Raw genomic sequence first — 17,980 nt, 5'->3', positions numbered from 1 at the left:
GGCTTTACCCCAATCCAAAAGCTTCTGGAAAAAGGTGTGAAAATAGCAACAAAACTGAGACGAAAACAATGATGTAAATGTGAAAAAAGTGAGAAAACATTGATGAAAAAGTGACAAAAAATGACAAAAAAGAATTTTACAAAAAAGTGAGAAAAATTTGACGAAAAATTGCGGAAAAAAAGGACGAAAAAGTGATAAGAATTTGACAAAAAAAATGCGAATAATGTGACGAAAAAGTGACCAAAAAATTACAAAAAATTACAAAAAAATGGACAAAAAAGTGAGAAAAATTTGACCAAAAAATGAGGAAAAAATTGACGAAAAAGTGATAAGAATATGACACAAAAATGCGAATAATTTGACGAAAAAGTCACGAAAAAGTCACGAAAATTTGACAAAAATTAGACAACTGCCCAACATCCATTTATCCATTTAGTTTTGTAGGTCTTTCAAATGAGGTGTTACACTGGCCTACTGGATTTGGGTAAAGCTGAACTGGAGAAAATGCTCTCGGTTCAGACGGGAGTTAAGAGGTTAATAAATAGGATTGATGCACAGAAAAAGTATTTTGGGGGTAAATTTTGTCCCTCAGCGCCCCCTAACTAAAACATCTTCCCACGGCTCTGTATTGCAGGTTTTCTTTAATGTAATGTATATAAAACGTACAATATCTTTATAGACGAAATCTAAACAATGCATGAATCCAGGTTTACATGCATAGTCCAGCTTTTTGGTACATTAGTTACAAAGATTTTTCCTGAGGGGATTTGAAATGTCTTGTTAAGTTTTTCAATAAGCTAGTAATAATGAATACATCTTTTGAGGGGTTATTGTCAATAAATCAGGCTAGGAATACAAATTGGAAAAATCCTTCTGAGTATTGTTAATTAGGTCAGGCCAACACTAACACTGTGCCAACATTGATTTCACTTGCAGATTTAGAAATGTCCACCGAATTTTGCAACCGCTAGATGGCGCTATAGCAGAGGAAAGCTCTTTCAGGTCCAATTTTCACTTTTCAGATTGAACCCAGGACCCAACTAGGTGTTCAGTTACTGCACTGAGCCACCATTTCTCCATAGACTTAAATGGAGAACTTCACATTGCGTCGTGACTTGTGCACTTTCATTATCTCCTGCAGGCACCAGTTTTCCAGTCTTGTACCTGACAAGACACTCTACCTGCAAGCTGAGTTCTCGTTGACAAGAAAAACACAGGGCGCTGCAAACAGACTTTACATCAAAGTTTTCTGAACTAAATACTGAATGCAGATCACTTAAAGGTGCAGCATGTAACTTCTAATGCTGAAAATAAGTTGATATTAGTGTGTATTTGACCTTTCAGTGGGTTAGGGTTAGATGGGTCCCTACGGGTCGTCCTCTGGCGTCGAGGGATGGGTCAAATGCAGAGGACAGATTTCGTTGTACAGATGCGGTGTAATGACAAATAGAGCATGTTTACCTTTGCCTTGAAGTTGAGCCCCGGAAATGATTTTGAAAATGTCACCAGTTCGAGTACAAGACTTGAGTTCTACATTTCTCTCTGTGAACTGAACCTACATTTCAAAACATAAAATCAGAAGTTGACCAATATGTACTGCCGATAAATATTTTCTTTGTCTATAATCCTGTGTATAATGCTTCTAAACCTGTAAAATGTGTCAGATTGTCAAAAAAATATCTAAATGTCGGCTGATACATCAGTCGGCTGATATATCGGTCGGCTGATATATATCTGTTGGCTGATATATCGGTTGGCTGATGTATCGGTCGGCTGATGTATCGGTCGGCTGATATATCGGTCGGCTGATATATCGGTCGGCTGATGTATCGGTCGGCTGATGTATCGGTCGGCTGATGTATCGGTCGGCTGATATATCGGTCGGCTGATATATCGGTCGGCTGATGTATCAGTCGGCTGATGTATCGGTCGGCTCATATACTGTATATATGTTGGCTGATGTATCGGTCGGCTGATGTATCGGTCGGCTCATATACTGTATATATGTTGGCTGATGTATCGGTCGGCTGATGTATCGGTCGGCTGATATATCGGTCGGCTGATATATCGGTCGGCTGATGTATCGGTCGGCTGATATATCGGTCGGCTCATATACTGTATATATGTTGGCTGATATATCGGTCGGCTCATATACTGTATATATGTTGGCTGATATATCGGTCGGCTCATATACTGTATATATGTTGGCTGATGTATCGGTCGGCTGATGTATCGGTCGGCTGATGTATCGGTCGGCTGATGTATCGGTCGGCTGATGTATCGGTCGGCTGATGTATCGGTCGGCTGATATATCGGTCGGCTGATATATCGGTCGGCTGATGTATCGGTCGGCTGATATATCGGTCGGCTGATATATATCTGTTGGCTGATATATCGGTCGGCTGATGTATCGGTCGGCTGATGTATCGGTCGGCTGATATATCGGTCGGCTGATATATCGGTCGGCTGATGTATCGGTCGGCTGATGTATCGGTCGGCTGATGTATCGGTCGGCTGATATATCGGTCGGCTGATATATCGGTCGGCTGATGTATCGGTCGGCTGATGTATCGGTCGGCTCATATACTGTATATATGTTGGCTGATGTATCGGTCGGCTGATGTATCGGTCGGCTCATATACTGTATATATGTTGGCTGATGTATCGGTCGGCTGATGTATCGGTCGGCTGATATATCGGTCGGCTGATATATCGGTCGGCTGATGTATCGGTCGGCTGATATATCGGTCGGCTCATATACTGTATATATGTTGGCTGATATATCGGTCGGCTCATATACTGTATATATGTTGGCTGATGTATCGGTCGGCTGATGTATCGGTCGGCTGATGTATCGGTCGGCTGATGTATCGGTCGGCTGATGTATCGGTCGGCTGATATATCGGTCGGCTGATATATCGGTCGGCTGATGTATCGGTCGGCTGATATATCGGTCGGCTGATATATATCTGTTGGCTGATATATCGGTCGGCTGATGTATCGGTCGGCTGATGTATCGGTCGGCTGATATATCGGTCGGCTGATATATCGGTCGGCTGATGTATCGGTCGGCTGATGTATCGGTCGGCTGATATATCGGTCGGCTGATATATCGGTCGGCTGATGTATCGGTCGGCTGATGTATCGGTCGGCTCATATACTGTATATATGTTTGCTGATGTATCGGTCGGCTGATGTATCGGTCGGCTGATATATCGGTCGGCTGATATATCGGTCGGCTGATGTATCGGTCGGCTGATATATCGGTCGGCTCATATACTGTATATATGTTGGCTGATATATCGGTCGGCTCATATACTGTATATATGTTGGCTGATATATCGGTCGGCTCATATACTGTATATATGTTGGCTGATATATCGGTCGGCTCATATACTGTATATATGTTGGCTGATGTATCGGTCGGCTGATGTATCGGTCGGCTGATGTATCGGTCGGCTGATATATCGGTCGGCTGATATATCGGTCGGCTGATGTATCGGTCGGCTGATATATCGGTCGGCTGATGTATCGGTCGGCTGATGTATCGGTCGGCTGATGTATCGGTCGGCTCATATACTGTATATATGTTGGCTGATGTATCGGTCGGCTGATGTATCGGTCGGCTGATGTATCGGTCGGCTGATATATCGGTTGGCTGATATATCGGCTGGCTGATGTATCGGCTGGCTGATGTATCGGTCGGCTGATATATTGGTCGGCTCATATATACTGTATATGTTGGCTGATGTATCGGTCGGCTGATGTATCGGTCGGCTGATGTATCGGTCGGCTGATGTATCGGTCGGCTGATGTATCGGTCGGCTGATGTATCGGTCGGCTGATATATCGGTCGGCTGATGTATCGGTCGGCTGATGTATCGGTCGGCCGATACATCGGTCAACCGATACATAAATCCCAGATCACATTACAGCTGCAGTGCATAACTCTGACATTGTCCCTCTGTCCACAGCTGCGGGACATGCGGGACACGCGTGACAGCGGGCCGTACGAGGACCAGAGCTCGGAGTCCACTTTCAGAGACTCTCGCTCCCAGTCGCAGGACTCGCCCCCGGACCTGCCTCCCGACCTGCCCAGGCCCTCCTGCTTCCGCTCCCGCTCCCACAGCTACCTGAGGGCCATCCAGGCGGGCTGCTCCCAGGACGACGACTGCCTCTCGCTGGAGTCCACCTCGCCCCCGCCCACGGAGAGCAGCGTGCGGACGTACAGCACCAGTACAGGTGACACTAAACCGCCCACGGGCCAGGGCACAAACTGTTGCCTCAGCGATCAGCCCGGTCCCCCCCCCTCTCTCATCAGGGCCACCTCCCAATAGGCGACTTTAAAACTTACACTACTGGAGCTGTCACTTGTCTCTTAAATATACGTCAAGACTGCTGCTTTTCAGTGCATGATTTAGAGGCCACGTTTTATCAAGGCCAGTGGTGATGACTAAATGTTAGCATGCTTTGTACAGCATAAAAGAAATGAACAAATACATTTTAAGCACGTCAAACACATTTTATTTGCGGGTATGAATAAAGTTACCTTGAACCTTGTGTGGGTGGTCAGCATGGCGCCTTTTTTTCCCCATCCCAGTGGCCTCTATAACGCTCCAGGATCAATTGTTTTTTAGTTTTCTCTGGTGATTGAACCGTATCCGTGGTTACGCATACATAGATACAGACGGCATCTTGTCATAGAAGGGGGCATGGCTTCGCCGAGGAGGAAAATAGAATCTTTTCTGGTGGAATATCAATAATATCAATCAATAACGTATTTATCACATAAATAAAGTCCAGTGTAAATCGGGCCCATATGGATATTTTCTCACAGCAGATTGTTCAGTAGAAGTGAAAAAACGGCAGTTGTGGCAAGCGCTAGCAAACCGTTAGCATTAGCCCGATGCTAACATGTAGCATGAAGTTAGCATTCTCCGTTATTCATGTATTTATGGGCCGTTGAACCACTTTGCTCCTCCCCATGTCTTTGTTTCTTTATTTAGTAGAAACTATATTCATATTTCAGCATTTCTTACAGTAGTTTTTGAATAATTAGACAAAGTTTAGATTTTTTCAAAATTGTTTTCCCCCTTAACTGTTTTAAAAAATGACCATGTATGGGCGAATATATCATGTTTGAAAGCAGTTGAGGGGGAAAACAATTTGGAGAATTTTTTTCTCTCTTATTATTCAAAAACGACTTTAACAAATGCTCAATTATGAATATAGTTTTCTACTAAATAAAGATACAAAGACATGGGGAGGAGCATCCACATGGACCCGATTTAGACTTGACTTTATTTGTATGTGATAAATAAGTTCATATTTCACCAGAAAATGGCTACAAAGAGTAATTTTGTTTTCCCCCTGTGCGAGGCCACGCCCCCTTCTATGACGCGATGCCGTCTGTATCTATTCATCCAGACAACTAGCTAGCTAGCTTGCTAACTCTCCTAACAACAGGGGTCAGGACTGCCAAGGCCACACCTACTGCCCCGTTCACATGGGATTAAAATGACCCGGGGACGTCGGTCAAACTGAAGTGACCCCAGGACATCGGTCATCTTTATGGGATCAGCAATGTCAGTTTTACAGACTTTTCTTTTTCCAGAGATGACAGAGGCTCCTCCTCCATCTAAACTTTGCACCAATCGCATCCAAACTTTCCCTCAGAGTCTCCATGTTGGTTTGTCTAACGTTGCCATGACAACGGGGATCAGTAATTAAAAAGATTTGAATCGATGTTGCCGACTTACCCTAAAGCTCAGCGGAACCAAGGACCAAAAAATCCCCTCATTTTCATTCCCACCCCGCCCTTTTTAAAGCTTGATTTCTTCTTCTATGATTTGATTTTGGTTTCTTTTATTCCCACTTTTACCTTTGTTTGAACCTTTTTTCCCGCCCTAAAAAAAAAAAACACGCACATGCACACCCTGCCCTCTCCCAGGCGAGCTCTCGGCCCAGTGGAGCCAGTGGAAGCTGCAGTTCGGCTCCTACCTGAGGGCCACTGGTTTGGACAAGGCCCCCAAAGAGAAACAGCTGGCCATTTTACTGCACCGGCTGGACTTGCAGCAGCCCTGTGTCCTGGCCCCGAACAACAAGAGGACAGGTAACAGGAGAGAAACCAAGTCAAAGCAGGATTACCAAAGGAAATCAAAGGTTTGCACATTAAATACAACCGTTTTCATCTTGGATTTGGATATTAGGCGTTTCATTACCTGACCCTGTGTGACAAGCTTTTGGATGAACCTTGGGGAACGGGGCCCACTTTACAGGGCCTGTTTCTGCTCCTGCTCTGGGGGAAGTGCCCCTCACCTGAACCGAGCACATTTTCTCCTGTTTGGCTTTACCCAAATCTAGAAACTTCTTGAAAAATGCATCAAAAAAGAGACGAAAAAGAAAAAATTGGACAGGTGCTCAACTGGAAAAGCAGGGGTGTTTTTTTAGGCGACATGAAAGGCTGAGCTTCTTTTGGAGGTTCAGTCTAACTGTCCTGGCTTTTTAACTCTTTGACTACCAGCCATTTTCAAATCAGAGCTCCCCACTGCCAGAGGTTTTTCAGGATTTTGACTGTTTTTTAAGACCCACAGAAAATTTAGGTCTGGGTCTATGTCAACACGAAACCCACGAAAAGAAAGATTAGACTCTTCTTTCATCTTAAAGAAAAGTTTGTTTATACCGCTTTCCATTCTTTAGTAATCGTCCGTAGACAATAGGTGAAATCACCCAAAATGCTGATTTCTGACCAAAAAGCTGAATAAACGAAAGAGTCACCTAGTGACTCAGTAAAAGAACTTGTAGTTCTTTTATTACTTGTAGTTCTTTCATTAAAAATAACTCAATAAAATAACTTGTAGTTCTTTTATTGAGTCACTAGGTGGCAGCATTAGGCAGCACAACTAAGATTTTTAACACCAGACATGCTCAAGGCTTTGCTGCAGCTGTTCCCATTGAAAACCCTAATTGACGTCTATAGACGTCATTGGCAGTCATTGCTCAGATTTTAATTGACGTCTATAGACCTCATTGGCAGTCAATGAGTTAATGTACTACACAGAATAGGGGACATACACCAACTATGAAATAATGCTCACACACAAATATACCGGTGAAGATGAAAATGTCAACAAGAAAGCAACAAGGAATGATTAAATAATACTAATAACTATGATAAATATACCAGTTAATACTAGTAATCACAATCATTGATATAAAAAGAAAGGGGGGAAAAAGTATAAATAAAACCATAATGATTATTGTTATAATAATAGTACTTCCGCCATCATTGTAATTGTCAATTTCCTAAATAATGTACTCATTATAATATAGCCAACTTTCATTATAATTTAACTAGCCTAATGGTTCACCAGTAATGATATATATATATATATATATATATAGGTATTATACAGCATAAGGAAATACATGTCTTGAATCACTACACAGATAACACACACATAATGATGCTCACTGATAACTTGAATGCTACAATGCTTTCCATTATGTAATATACAATATACTGTCACTGTCAATGATGTCAGTCAATATGATGTTGTTGTATCGCTGAAAGAACAACTGAATGTAATTCATAGGCAAGTGCACGCGTGTTACTGTGTGTATACTTGCGTAACAAAGAAACAACTAAAAGTCACTACTGAATATGTATAGCACGAGGGTGATTATTAATGATGCACATTAGCTCGGCTTCAGCTTTCTCATTTTGAGCCTTATTGTGATGAAATGTTTTATGACTGTAAGAATATGTAAACAGCTCAAATAAACAGCTCAATCAATCAAAGCTTCTTCTTCTCCTGCATGTACGGAAACGGGGCTCACTGATTGGCTGCGAGCTACCTTTGAACACAGATGGGAGGAGTTAACAGACGACCATAATGGCTCAAAGTCTGTTAGACTTTGTGCATCACAAAGAAAGCGATTAATCTCTTAACCCCCACCTTACCTGAGCACATTTTCTACATTTCGGCAACAAGCATGAAAGCACAACAAAAACATGGTAAAAAGTACAAAAACGGGACAAAAAAACATACAAAAAGCATCAAAAATACGACATCAAGGTGGCGACATGCCAACAACGCAAGGAAATATCTGATCTCAGTTTTGTAGGTCTATGCTTTTTAGATTCGGGTAAAGCTGAACTGATGATAATGTGCTTGGGTAAAGTGGGTTAGAAGTTAAAGCAGAACTACGTAACTCAAGCGCCACTGCAGGTGTCGTAGCATGTTGCGTTTTTTACTCATTAATTGTCCGTGAGAGTAAATACTACGCTGACAGAAAAGACAAAGGGACAGAGGGATATTGTACATCCAATTACACAACATTTTTTTCACTCAAACTTGGCTGTAAATACTGTTTAAGTGGTGCTAGCCCACAGTTAGCTTTGCCCGTTAGCCTGTTAGCTTCTTCTTTATGATTCCATTAGTGTGTATTGGGGCCTCCGACCCGGTGGCAGTCTCTGGTTTTCTGGCCAGAGACACCAGGGGGAGATAAAAGACCCCCCAATCATCCCATTAACACTTGTATTACCCACAGAAGGACTATGAAAAGGATTCATTAAGGTAAACAAGTTACTTAGTACTGCTTTAGGCACTTTACAAAATTAGTTTTAGCCAAAATGTAACGGCCGTCCTTCGGAGTCAATATGTGACGATAAAGGTAACCCCCTTTCTGTCACATTTTGGGTTGACCATGCACAACATCAACAAATCATAAAACAATGCAAACATTTGTTCATGGGGCAAAAACAATGTTTCCCTATAAAGAAATGTCAGGTATAGATGCTTTAACCCCCGCCTTAACCGAGTGCATGTTCTCCAGTTCGGTTTTACCCAACTGGAGAACATGCATAAATGTTTATGTGTCTTCTTTGAATGACTCCAGGCCCAACCACTGGTTTAGGTGTAACACACAGGTCAAAGAAGACTCAAAAATGATCAGATAAAGCAACATCAATAACATTCACATTTGATATATTAACACCTTTTGTAATAACTAGATCTAGAGTGTGGCCTTTGTTGTGAGTCGCCTCACTCGCGTGTTGAGTTAAACCAAACATTTCAAGGACAGCACTGAGTTCTTTTGCATGCCTGTCGTTGGTCACATCCACATGCAAATTGCTGAACAATCAAAATCAATGCATATAAATGAAAGTAATTGAGTAAAATCTTCAATTGAAAACTTCTCAATGGAGCCTATAGACCAGGGTAATGCCTCATTTGAAAGCTAAGACTTACGAAACTGATCAAACTTGTTTTGTCGGGTTGTTGCCGCGTTTTTGTCTCTTTCTGAAGCGTTTTCGTCTTGTGTCTTGCTGCTTTTTTGTTGCTTTTTTTATGTGTTTTTGTATCTCTGTAGCTGTGGATTTTTCATCAGTTTTCAGCTGTGTTTTTGTCGCTTTTTTGCTTTTTTTCCAAGAAGCTTTTAGATTTGGGTGAACATTCAGCACTGACAAACGCAGCTTTAGACAAACGGGACCTCAAATCTTGTCCAGACATTACGGTAATCCCTCCCTCCGCGGCGCACTCCCTCCTCACACACAGCACATGATCCCTCAGACCGGGCTCAGAGCGTCGGTCTGGATACAGCTCCGCCACAAACGCAAGGGTCACTCTGCCTTTTCTTTTTGGTGAGTAGCTAGAAAGCAACTCTTCTCTCACAATTCCCACAGCCATCTGCCTCCATGTCTGTTTGCTCATTTGTGCACTCATTCAAGTAGAAAACGTTTGGATGTAGTTTTTTTTTGCTTTAAACAACTTAAGGTGCAAAACATTTCAAATCTGGTTTAATGATGTTAGTTTGGATATTGTATTTTAATATTTGTCGTAATTTCCCTAAAATATGCTGTTTTCAATCTAAAATACATCTTTTTTTGTGTGTAAACAAGCAGACACCTCCCTCTCTCCAGGTACAGCTGCATTTTTTGTCTTTTTCTGTGAACTGCATTTGTGGTCTCTGTGTTCCACAATGTTTTAATGGGATACTTTTGAGTGTCTCTTTGCCGTGGTTTTGTGGGGTTTGTGGATTTTTTTTTGCTGCAGAGAGTCCACAAGGGTCCTGAAGAAACCAGCTTTTTAAAAGTAAACAAACAGCTAGCTTATGAGCTAAAGACATTTGAAACCCACGCATTTCTTCTCCTGAGACACTGAAGAGGCACTAAGAGCCCCCCCCACACCTGCTGCACAGTGGAGGCGTCACAAGAGGAGCTACAGGAAACAAAGAAGGGACAAACGAGGAGGTATCCGGGAAAGAGACATGCCTTCTATTGTTCTGAAGAAGAAGAAGATCTTTATTTATATAGCGCCTTTCACAGACATGGTCACAAAGCGCTTTACATGAGACTGTCAGAAGCGCTTTCACGACAACGGACCCTCTGACACCACCATACATTTACTCACACACATCATTCATCCTGGCCTATTGTGCATGTTTTTAGTGGTAGGGGAAACCGGAGTACCCGGAGGAAACCTACGCAGACACAGGGAGAACATGCAAACTCCACACAGAAAGGCCCCGTCCAGGTGGGAATCGAACCCGGACCTTCTAGCTGTGAAGCGAGAGCGCTAACCGCTGCGCTACCGTGCCGCGCTAATTCTGGCTAATGGACACTTACTGGAAAATAAAACAGATTTACTGCCAAGCTCTTCCCAGAAGATGGCGGTGTGGAGCGGAGGGAGCTGTGCAGGAGGAAGAAGAAGGAGGAGGTGGAGCCGACCAGTGCAGGACACCATGCTCTGACCCAGGAGACACCGTTTCAGAGGATCTTTGCTACCGTGGCTTCTGGGTGACTGGATTGATTTAGGGGCGCCTTACACTGTCTCACTATAAATGTGCTGTTTTGAACCATTTCTATTTTCACATAGTCATGACGGGAATCCCCTTGAACTCGTGGTCTTGTGAGCGCTGCACAAAACCCGAATGGCCCGAAGACCAGTCGAGCTGAATTAGGAATCCCATGACTTTTATTTTGACGAGTTAACATAGTCCTTTTCCTGGTAGCTGCTCTCAAATACATTTACTGACCTATTTAGTACAAAGAAAACTCGAGTATACCACTATCATCTTGGCTTCAAGCGGGGCTGGTATTTGTCCAAACATTTGGCGGGGACAGATGTAGCAGAATGTTGTTTCCCTGCTTCGGAATGCCACGCTGAATCCTCCATTGTACTAAACAGCAGATTCCAATCGCATTTCGCCACAAAGCCTTCATTTGTTGTGCGAAAGTTGTATTATTTACTCGGCGCCTCGTCTCTAAAGGGATCTATTATCGTTCACGGCGTAGCCACAAGGAGTACATGGAAAAATTCCCTGGTCATGGCTGTTTCATACTGACGTCACAGGGTTTTGAATTGTGTATCGGCCCCTGATCTCCATGTGAAAGTTTGATCATCAGCTTCTACAATGTGACAGAGACAGATTTCTTTGAGAAAAACACACCCACTCTATTCATTCCTTTTTCTGCTGTTGTATTTTCTCAGATTTGATGCAGAACACAAAGCTGTCCTTCACATTTTTAAAGGAGACTTTTGTTCCTCATCAAAGACATACCTGAAGTTACAGTTCACTTCTTCATTCTGTACTTCCTGGATACAGTTGCTCCTTTGTTACAACCTGAAAGTGTAAACCACGCTGTAAAACGAAAATGTGTTGTTCTTTGAGCTGCCAGCAGGAGGAGCCCCAGGGAAAGTCTTCACCAGCTCTCGCGCCTGTATTTCACTGTTACCATTTAGCTTTTCAGAGACATGTATTCTATCATGTGATGCTTCTTTGGGGATGAAAGCCTTGGTCTTGACGCAACTGGAGTGAGGGGAGTCATTTTAATCCCAAGTTTTCAAGATGGTTGGAAAATCCCATAGGTGACTCTGGGGATGGGAACGATTCAGAAAAGTCTCTGGAGGGTGTAGATGTAGTAGTCGGGCTCAAGGCCTGTGGTGGAGTAGATGAAAGTGCTCCTTGGGCTAAATCGTTTATTATAGGTGCAGGTGGTGCTGAAACTGAGCTTTTCCCCGGAGATGCAGGTGGTGATGCTGCTATTGTTGAAACGCTTTCTGGAGATGCGGGTGGTGCTGGTGTGGCTGAATTATTAACTGTGGCTAAGTTCATAGGTGCAGATGGTGCTGCTGTGGCTGAATCCTTAACTGTGGCTGAGTCCATAGGTGCAGATGGTGCTGCTGTGGCTGAATCCTTAAGTCCATAGGTGCAGATGGTGCTGCTGTGCTTAAATCCTTAACTGTGGCTGAGTCCATAGGTGCAGGTGGTGCTGCTGTGGCTGAATCCTTAACTGTGGCTGAGTCCATAGGTGCAGGTGGTGCTGGTGCAGCTAAATCCTTAACTGCTGCTGAGTCTTTAGGTGCAGATGGTGCTGCCGTGGCTGAGTCCTTAACTGTGGCTGAGTCCATAGGTGCAGGTGGTGCTGCTATGGCTGAATCCTTAACTGTGGCTGAGTCCACAGGTGCAGATGGTGCTGCTATGGCTGAATCCTTAACTGTGGCTGAGTACATAGGTGCAGGTGGTGCTGCTATGGCTGAGTCCTTAACTGTGGCTGAGTCCATAGGTGCAGGTGGTGCTGCTATGGCTGAAACCTTTACTGCAGCTGAGTCCTTTACTGCAGGTGCAGATGACGCAGCTGCGACTGCATCATTTATTGATGGTGCAGTCGAAGCCTTTGCTGCTGAGCCAGGAGCTCTTCTCATGCTCCTCTCGGCTCTCTCTTGTAGCTCAGGCCTCCTCTGATTTTGCAGAGGGTGGAGGAGATTTTCTGTCAGTCGTCTCACTCCACCTCTGCTCAAGTGAGGCCCATTTCCTCTAAACAGGTCATCACGTTGCCAGAACAGATTCAAGTTCGCTATGAAATACAGTCCTCTCGACTCACAGACTTTGGACAGCCATGTGTTCAACTGAAACAGCCGGGAGAATTTGTTTATTCTCCCGTCGATGTTTGGGATGGGTCCACTGATTGACACTGACATTTGTATTGCCTCTTTATCCAGACAATCAAGTCTCTCAAAAAGTATATTGAACTTTTCTTCCAGGGCTTCAGACTCTCCGTCTCTTATGTCCACAGCACCAACATGTATGATAAGTTTATCAATCCCAGGGTTATTTGTGATTTCCTTGTTTAGAACATCTATCTCTGGCCTTGACACTTGCCACACTTTTCCTCTCGAGCTTTGTTTTGACTTCTTGTCCTCTGTTTCTCTCTGATTTTCTCTGTGTGAGGTTAAAATCTGTTTGTTAACTTTATTCCAGGTTCATTTTTACCAGCATGTTGTCTTTGCTTTGGCCTGGCACCAAGTTGTCTGTTTAGTTTCGGGAACGTTACGGTATCGTCTAGCTTTTGGTTGCAAGTATCAGTTTTTCCATCCGTTTTTCCAGTCTTCTTCTTCGTGTCATTAAGTCCTTTATCCATCTCAAAGGCGAGAATTTTGACCCGCAGTAAAAGAATATCCTGTTGATAAATCCGACAGCTTTCACAAGAAGATGTTTGTGTCGCTCCCGCAGCTATGTTGTTAAGACTGTCGTCGCTGGTCCAGATGAGTTGGGGGAAAAAAGGCATAAAATGATTAAACATGATTTAAAAAGTCTTGGCTCACTTAGAAGAAGAGAATGAAATCATATCCGTGTGACATGGGCCAAAAAAGAATGATTAAAAAAGGAAGCTTGTCCCAGAGGGCGCTCCAGCCCAGATTCTCACTCCAGGCTTATTCAATCTGTGATTCTTGAGAAGAGGAACTAAGCACGTCCTCTGTATTAAACTGGCATTTGCGTAAAATTGGGGTAAAACTGTCATCAAACATACAAAGTTGAATCTAAAGGATATCTGTACACAGAAGCTATTCACAAGAGCATATTTCTCTGTTCCAGAAGAAGAAATTTTCAGATATCATTTTTGTCTTTCAGTTTATGTTTTTTATATTTATTTTTTTATATATATTTTTTGTATTAACATTTACAGTTAGTAACAACAAAGAGGAAGTAGTGCCAGGGATATATTACATTTTACCAGAGGAAGATCTGTCATTAAAAGAAAAACAACAACACTCATGACAAAAATATTAAGAGGAGCCAGGAGTAATATTGTACTTTTCTAGGATATACATTGTTTTACCTGCTTTTTTTTATTTTGTATTGAATTAATAGTAGAAATATATAGGTTCAAGTCTGCAAGGAAAGTATAAAAGTTTGTTTTTTTGTCAGCCCATTTCATTTCATGTAGGTGATACTTTCCAATTCAAATATAAAGCTGAATAACAAATTTCACACCTTTATCCAGTTTTTGATCAAAGTAGATACATACATCTTTGGCATTTAAAATAATTAATTGTCCAATTTTACGGGAGAGGGAGTTTTGAACATCAATCCAAAATATTTGACAGTACATGCACTTAAAAACAAGTGAATGTTTGTCTCCTTGTGTAGGCCACAGAAAACGCATGAAAAGTCAATATTCAGTTTAAACCGTTCCAGAACGTGTTTTGCAGGGTATATTCTGTGAAGAATCTTGAAAGACACTTCCTTTATCTTGTTGGTTAGGCAGTACGAATTTGTGACATTTCATGCTTTCTTCCAATTGACACTGCCATATAGAGTGTTTCCAACAATAATATTCCGTATGTCCTTGTTGCTGCATCTTTTGTTGAGAATGTCTATATCTCCCAGAAAAATGCCATCTCTCCATTGTCCTGTGATGGTTTTACAAGTAGTGTCTTTGGAGCAGTCTTTGAGAAGCAGGCGTGACAGGCAGTTCATATTTTTTGAGAAATTCATTATAAGATAGTAATATACCATTCTCATTGGTGAGTTGCTTTACGAGAAGGATATTACTATCGAGCCACCTTTGAATGAAAAGAGATTTACTGTACGTTTAAACTGAATATCTTTATTATTCCAGATATAATATCTGTGGGGTGAAAAATTATGATTGAATGCTAGAGTCCATGCCAAGAATGCTTGTGCTATGAAAGTTTGCCAGTTTAAGGGGAGACACTACAGGCAAAACAAAAAAAATTCAGTTTTCAGGTTTTGGGCCAAATTGGTCTCTGAACATATAAGCTTTCACCCGGAAACCAAAAATATACCTAATCTTCACAATAACATGTTTAAATATTGCGCTGATTCAATGTTCCCCCATAGACTTATATGGGAGAATGCAATTTCAAGGGCCTTTTTCTCAAAACACACATTTCTGTCATTGTGGCGACACTATGTCCACGTCAGTCGGACCTAAAGACTTCACATTTTCCAATTTTCCTTGGACTGAACAATATTTGGAAGATTTTTTCAGACAGATTTTTTATTATCTAATCCCCATTTATTGAGTTTTGAATGTCAAAAAATAAGGCGAAAATTAAATTTTTAAATTTTTTTCCACTAAAAAACAGCTTATTTTAAAACTACACAAGAAATCCAAAATCCTCTCTGAAAAAGTCTTGGTAACTCATTTATCAATAAAATGAAACCATGAATTTGAATGTAGCTCTATCCATTATTCAGATTTTGTCGCCAAAAAGACGGGAAATTTGGGGCATTTTTAGGCATAAAACACCTTGTTCTTATATGAAAAGATAAAATGACAGAAAACTTACAATGTATTTTTTTCTCACATTTATGCCAGTGATCTACAGAAACAGTTTCAAATTGATATCTGTAAATATATTTTCTTTTCCCTATTCACCTGCAGTGTCTCGCCTTAATCGGAAGTTTATCAACTGAACAATTGCATTTGAGAAGAAATTCAATTCCTCCGTCTTTCAGTTTATGTTGTCGTTAATGCCAATACGATCTACAGCGTCATCTTAAAGTGATAGTCTGTACGTTTAAATGTTTTACAGATGTAATAGATTGTGTACAGTTGACCACCCGGGTCTGAAATTCGTTGTAATTTATGTGATATTATTGTTTTTTTTTTTATAAAGTTCTTCCCTGAGCAACTATTCAGAATCCACAGGCTATCACTTTGACCAATGAGATGAGCTGTCCTCTGAACCGGCCTATTAGGCCATCGGCTAGCTCTCAGAAAGGGCTTAGAAAATGACTTTTGTTCCAGGAAATAGGAAATACTTTTTATTTGGATTTTTATCAAGTACAATAGTTAAACTTCTTCCACAAAAATTTCCACACGCAGACTCCCTGCAGTTAATGAGAAATTGGCTCCTAAAGCGGGGAAGTTTGTGAAAAAATTGACATTTTAGCCTCTATAGGCATTTTTGACTCCGGTTATTTCAAAAGGTGTAAAGGCCACAGACTTAAAATTTTACAATCATAAAGACAATACTAAAAATATTCAATATGTGGTAAAAGAAGGTGGATAGGAGTGCTAGTTTTTAAGAAATAACTTTTGAAAATATGCCTTTTTTGAAATATGCGTCCTATTGAAACAAGCACACTATGGGACCTACCATTTCCCCATGACATTTTCAAATTAGATTTTAAGAACATAAATAACAAATTGCTCCAGATAAGTTTCAAACATTCTTTTATTTTTTGTGATTTTGGGGTTTTTAACCATCAGAAGCAGATCAAGTGTATCTTGGCATATGGACGAAAGCTTGACTTCAGTCTTGCCTGTTAGATCTTGTAATTCATTCAATATAAGACCTTCTACTGCAGTGGTTCCCAACCTTTGTTCTTGATTCCCCTCCTGTGCATGCTGTAGTCAGCCCGGGGCCCCCCCTCAGTCGAAACAAATACAATAAAAAAATCAAAACCTGAAAATATTTACCGATATGCATTTTAAACACATTTTCTGAAATTAGATAGTTTTATGCACCTGTTGTGATTTTTAACCATTTTAACTTGTGCAAATGTATGACCTGACACTCTGACCAGACAAAGCTCTGGGCCCCACCTGCCGTCCCAGGAGCCCCCGCTCCCCAGGTTGGGAACCACTGTTCTAACGCACTCTCTATCCAGGCAAGGAGGCTAAAAAGTTCTTGTCGTTAGGGTCCTTTAAAGGCTCTTTCTGATGTAAAGTGTAACTCCTGAATTACTGTCCTCGTTCAGTGTTTCAAAAGTTCACTATTATTTCTCAGATTAGACGGTGATCGGAGGAAAATCAGCTCGAATCCTTGACATCAGCCTGTCCGATCTGAAATCAAAAAGTACCGTTAAGTTTAATTTACAACTAGTTTATTGTATGTTGATGGTACCTTATATACCAATTTTTTTTTTTATTACATTGTATGTACAGTTTTGGGGCCCATATGAGTAGATTATTAGTTAAAAAATAAAGTCTAGTGTCTGGGATGATAATGGATGATTGTGGATCTGTGAGTGGTTTGTTGTGCCTTTTCTGAAACCGCATCCTCCTTCCTTTTCCTACTCACTAACACTGGAAATGCATGTTCCCTCGAAGGAAAGGTCTGTCCTAAGCAGAACACGCAGCAGGAGAAGTGGTTTATAAGCATCGATGCGACTCACAGGTGTGTGTTACAGAGAGCAGCCTCATGCACTAAACTATTTATGTTCCATGTTTATTTACAAGAGTCACATTTTACAGTCATATAGATATTTGATAATGAAAAAGAAAGCAGAAATGAGACCAAATATTGGCAAGTTTTAAGAAGCTAAAATATAGTGTACATATGAACAATCTGAATCTGAAACTCTAAGAGGAAATTAATGTTCAATTCAAAGAAGTAGTGTAAGTGTGAAGCAAAAGGAAGGAGGCGGGTTCAGAAAGGGCCAAGGTCAGATGCCACAGAGTCAGACACATTTTGTTCTAGGCCCAAGGTAGAATTTGATGGGGAAAAAAAGAAATCTCACTTCTCTGATATTAATTTAGACCAACCCAATAAATCCCTGTAAATCTAAATGCATGACTTGATTATAAGACGGTGATAAACAGAAAAATACATGACATACCTCTAATCTGAGGCCTCTGACGACTCTGCAGTTCATTGATGATCTTTAGCAGAGTCTCATCAGGATCATTTCTCTGTTGTCCAAAGTCCTCCAGACAATC

The 17,980-nt window shown here is 41.5% G+C and overlaps 1 protein-coding gene across 3 annotated transcripts in view; it reads left to right on the top strand.

Annotated features, from left to right (window-relative positions):
• The window catches only part of dlgap4b (discs, large homolog-associated protein 4b), a 100,504-nt gene that overhangs the window by 53,303 nt on the left and 29,221 nt on the right, over nt 1–17,980 (top strand). For all 3 annotated transcript variants that reach the window (XM_079582143.1, XM_079582142.1, XM_079582144.1), the window contains one exon: nt 3,975–4,242. In XM_079582143.1, coding sequence (XP_079438269.1) covers nt 3,975–4,242 — 268 coding nt within the window. The remainder of the gene's footprint in view (nt 1–3,974; nt 4,243–17,980) is intronic.

This window comes from Gobius niger, assembly GCF_951799975.1.
Source record: "Gobius niger genome assembly, chromosome: 24".
Classification (NCBI taxonomy): domain Eukaryota; kingdom Metazoa; phylum Chordata; class Actinopteri; order Gobiiformes; family Gobiidae; genus Gobius; species Gobius niger.
The sequence above is the reverse complement of the archived record's forward strand: the minus strand, read 5'-3'. Positions and strand labels throughout refer to the sequence as shown.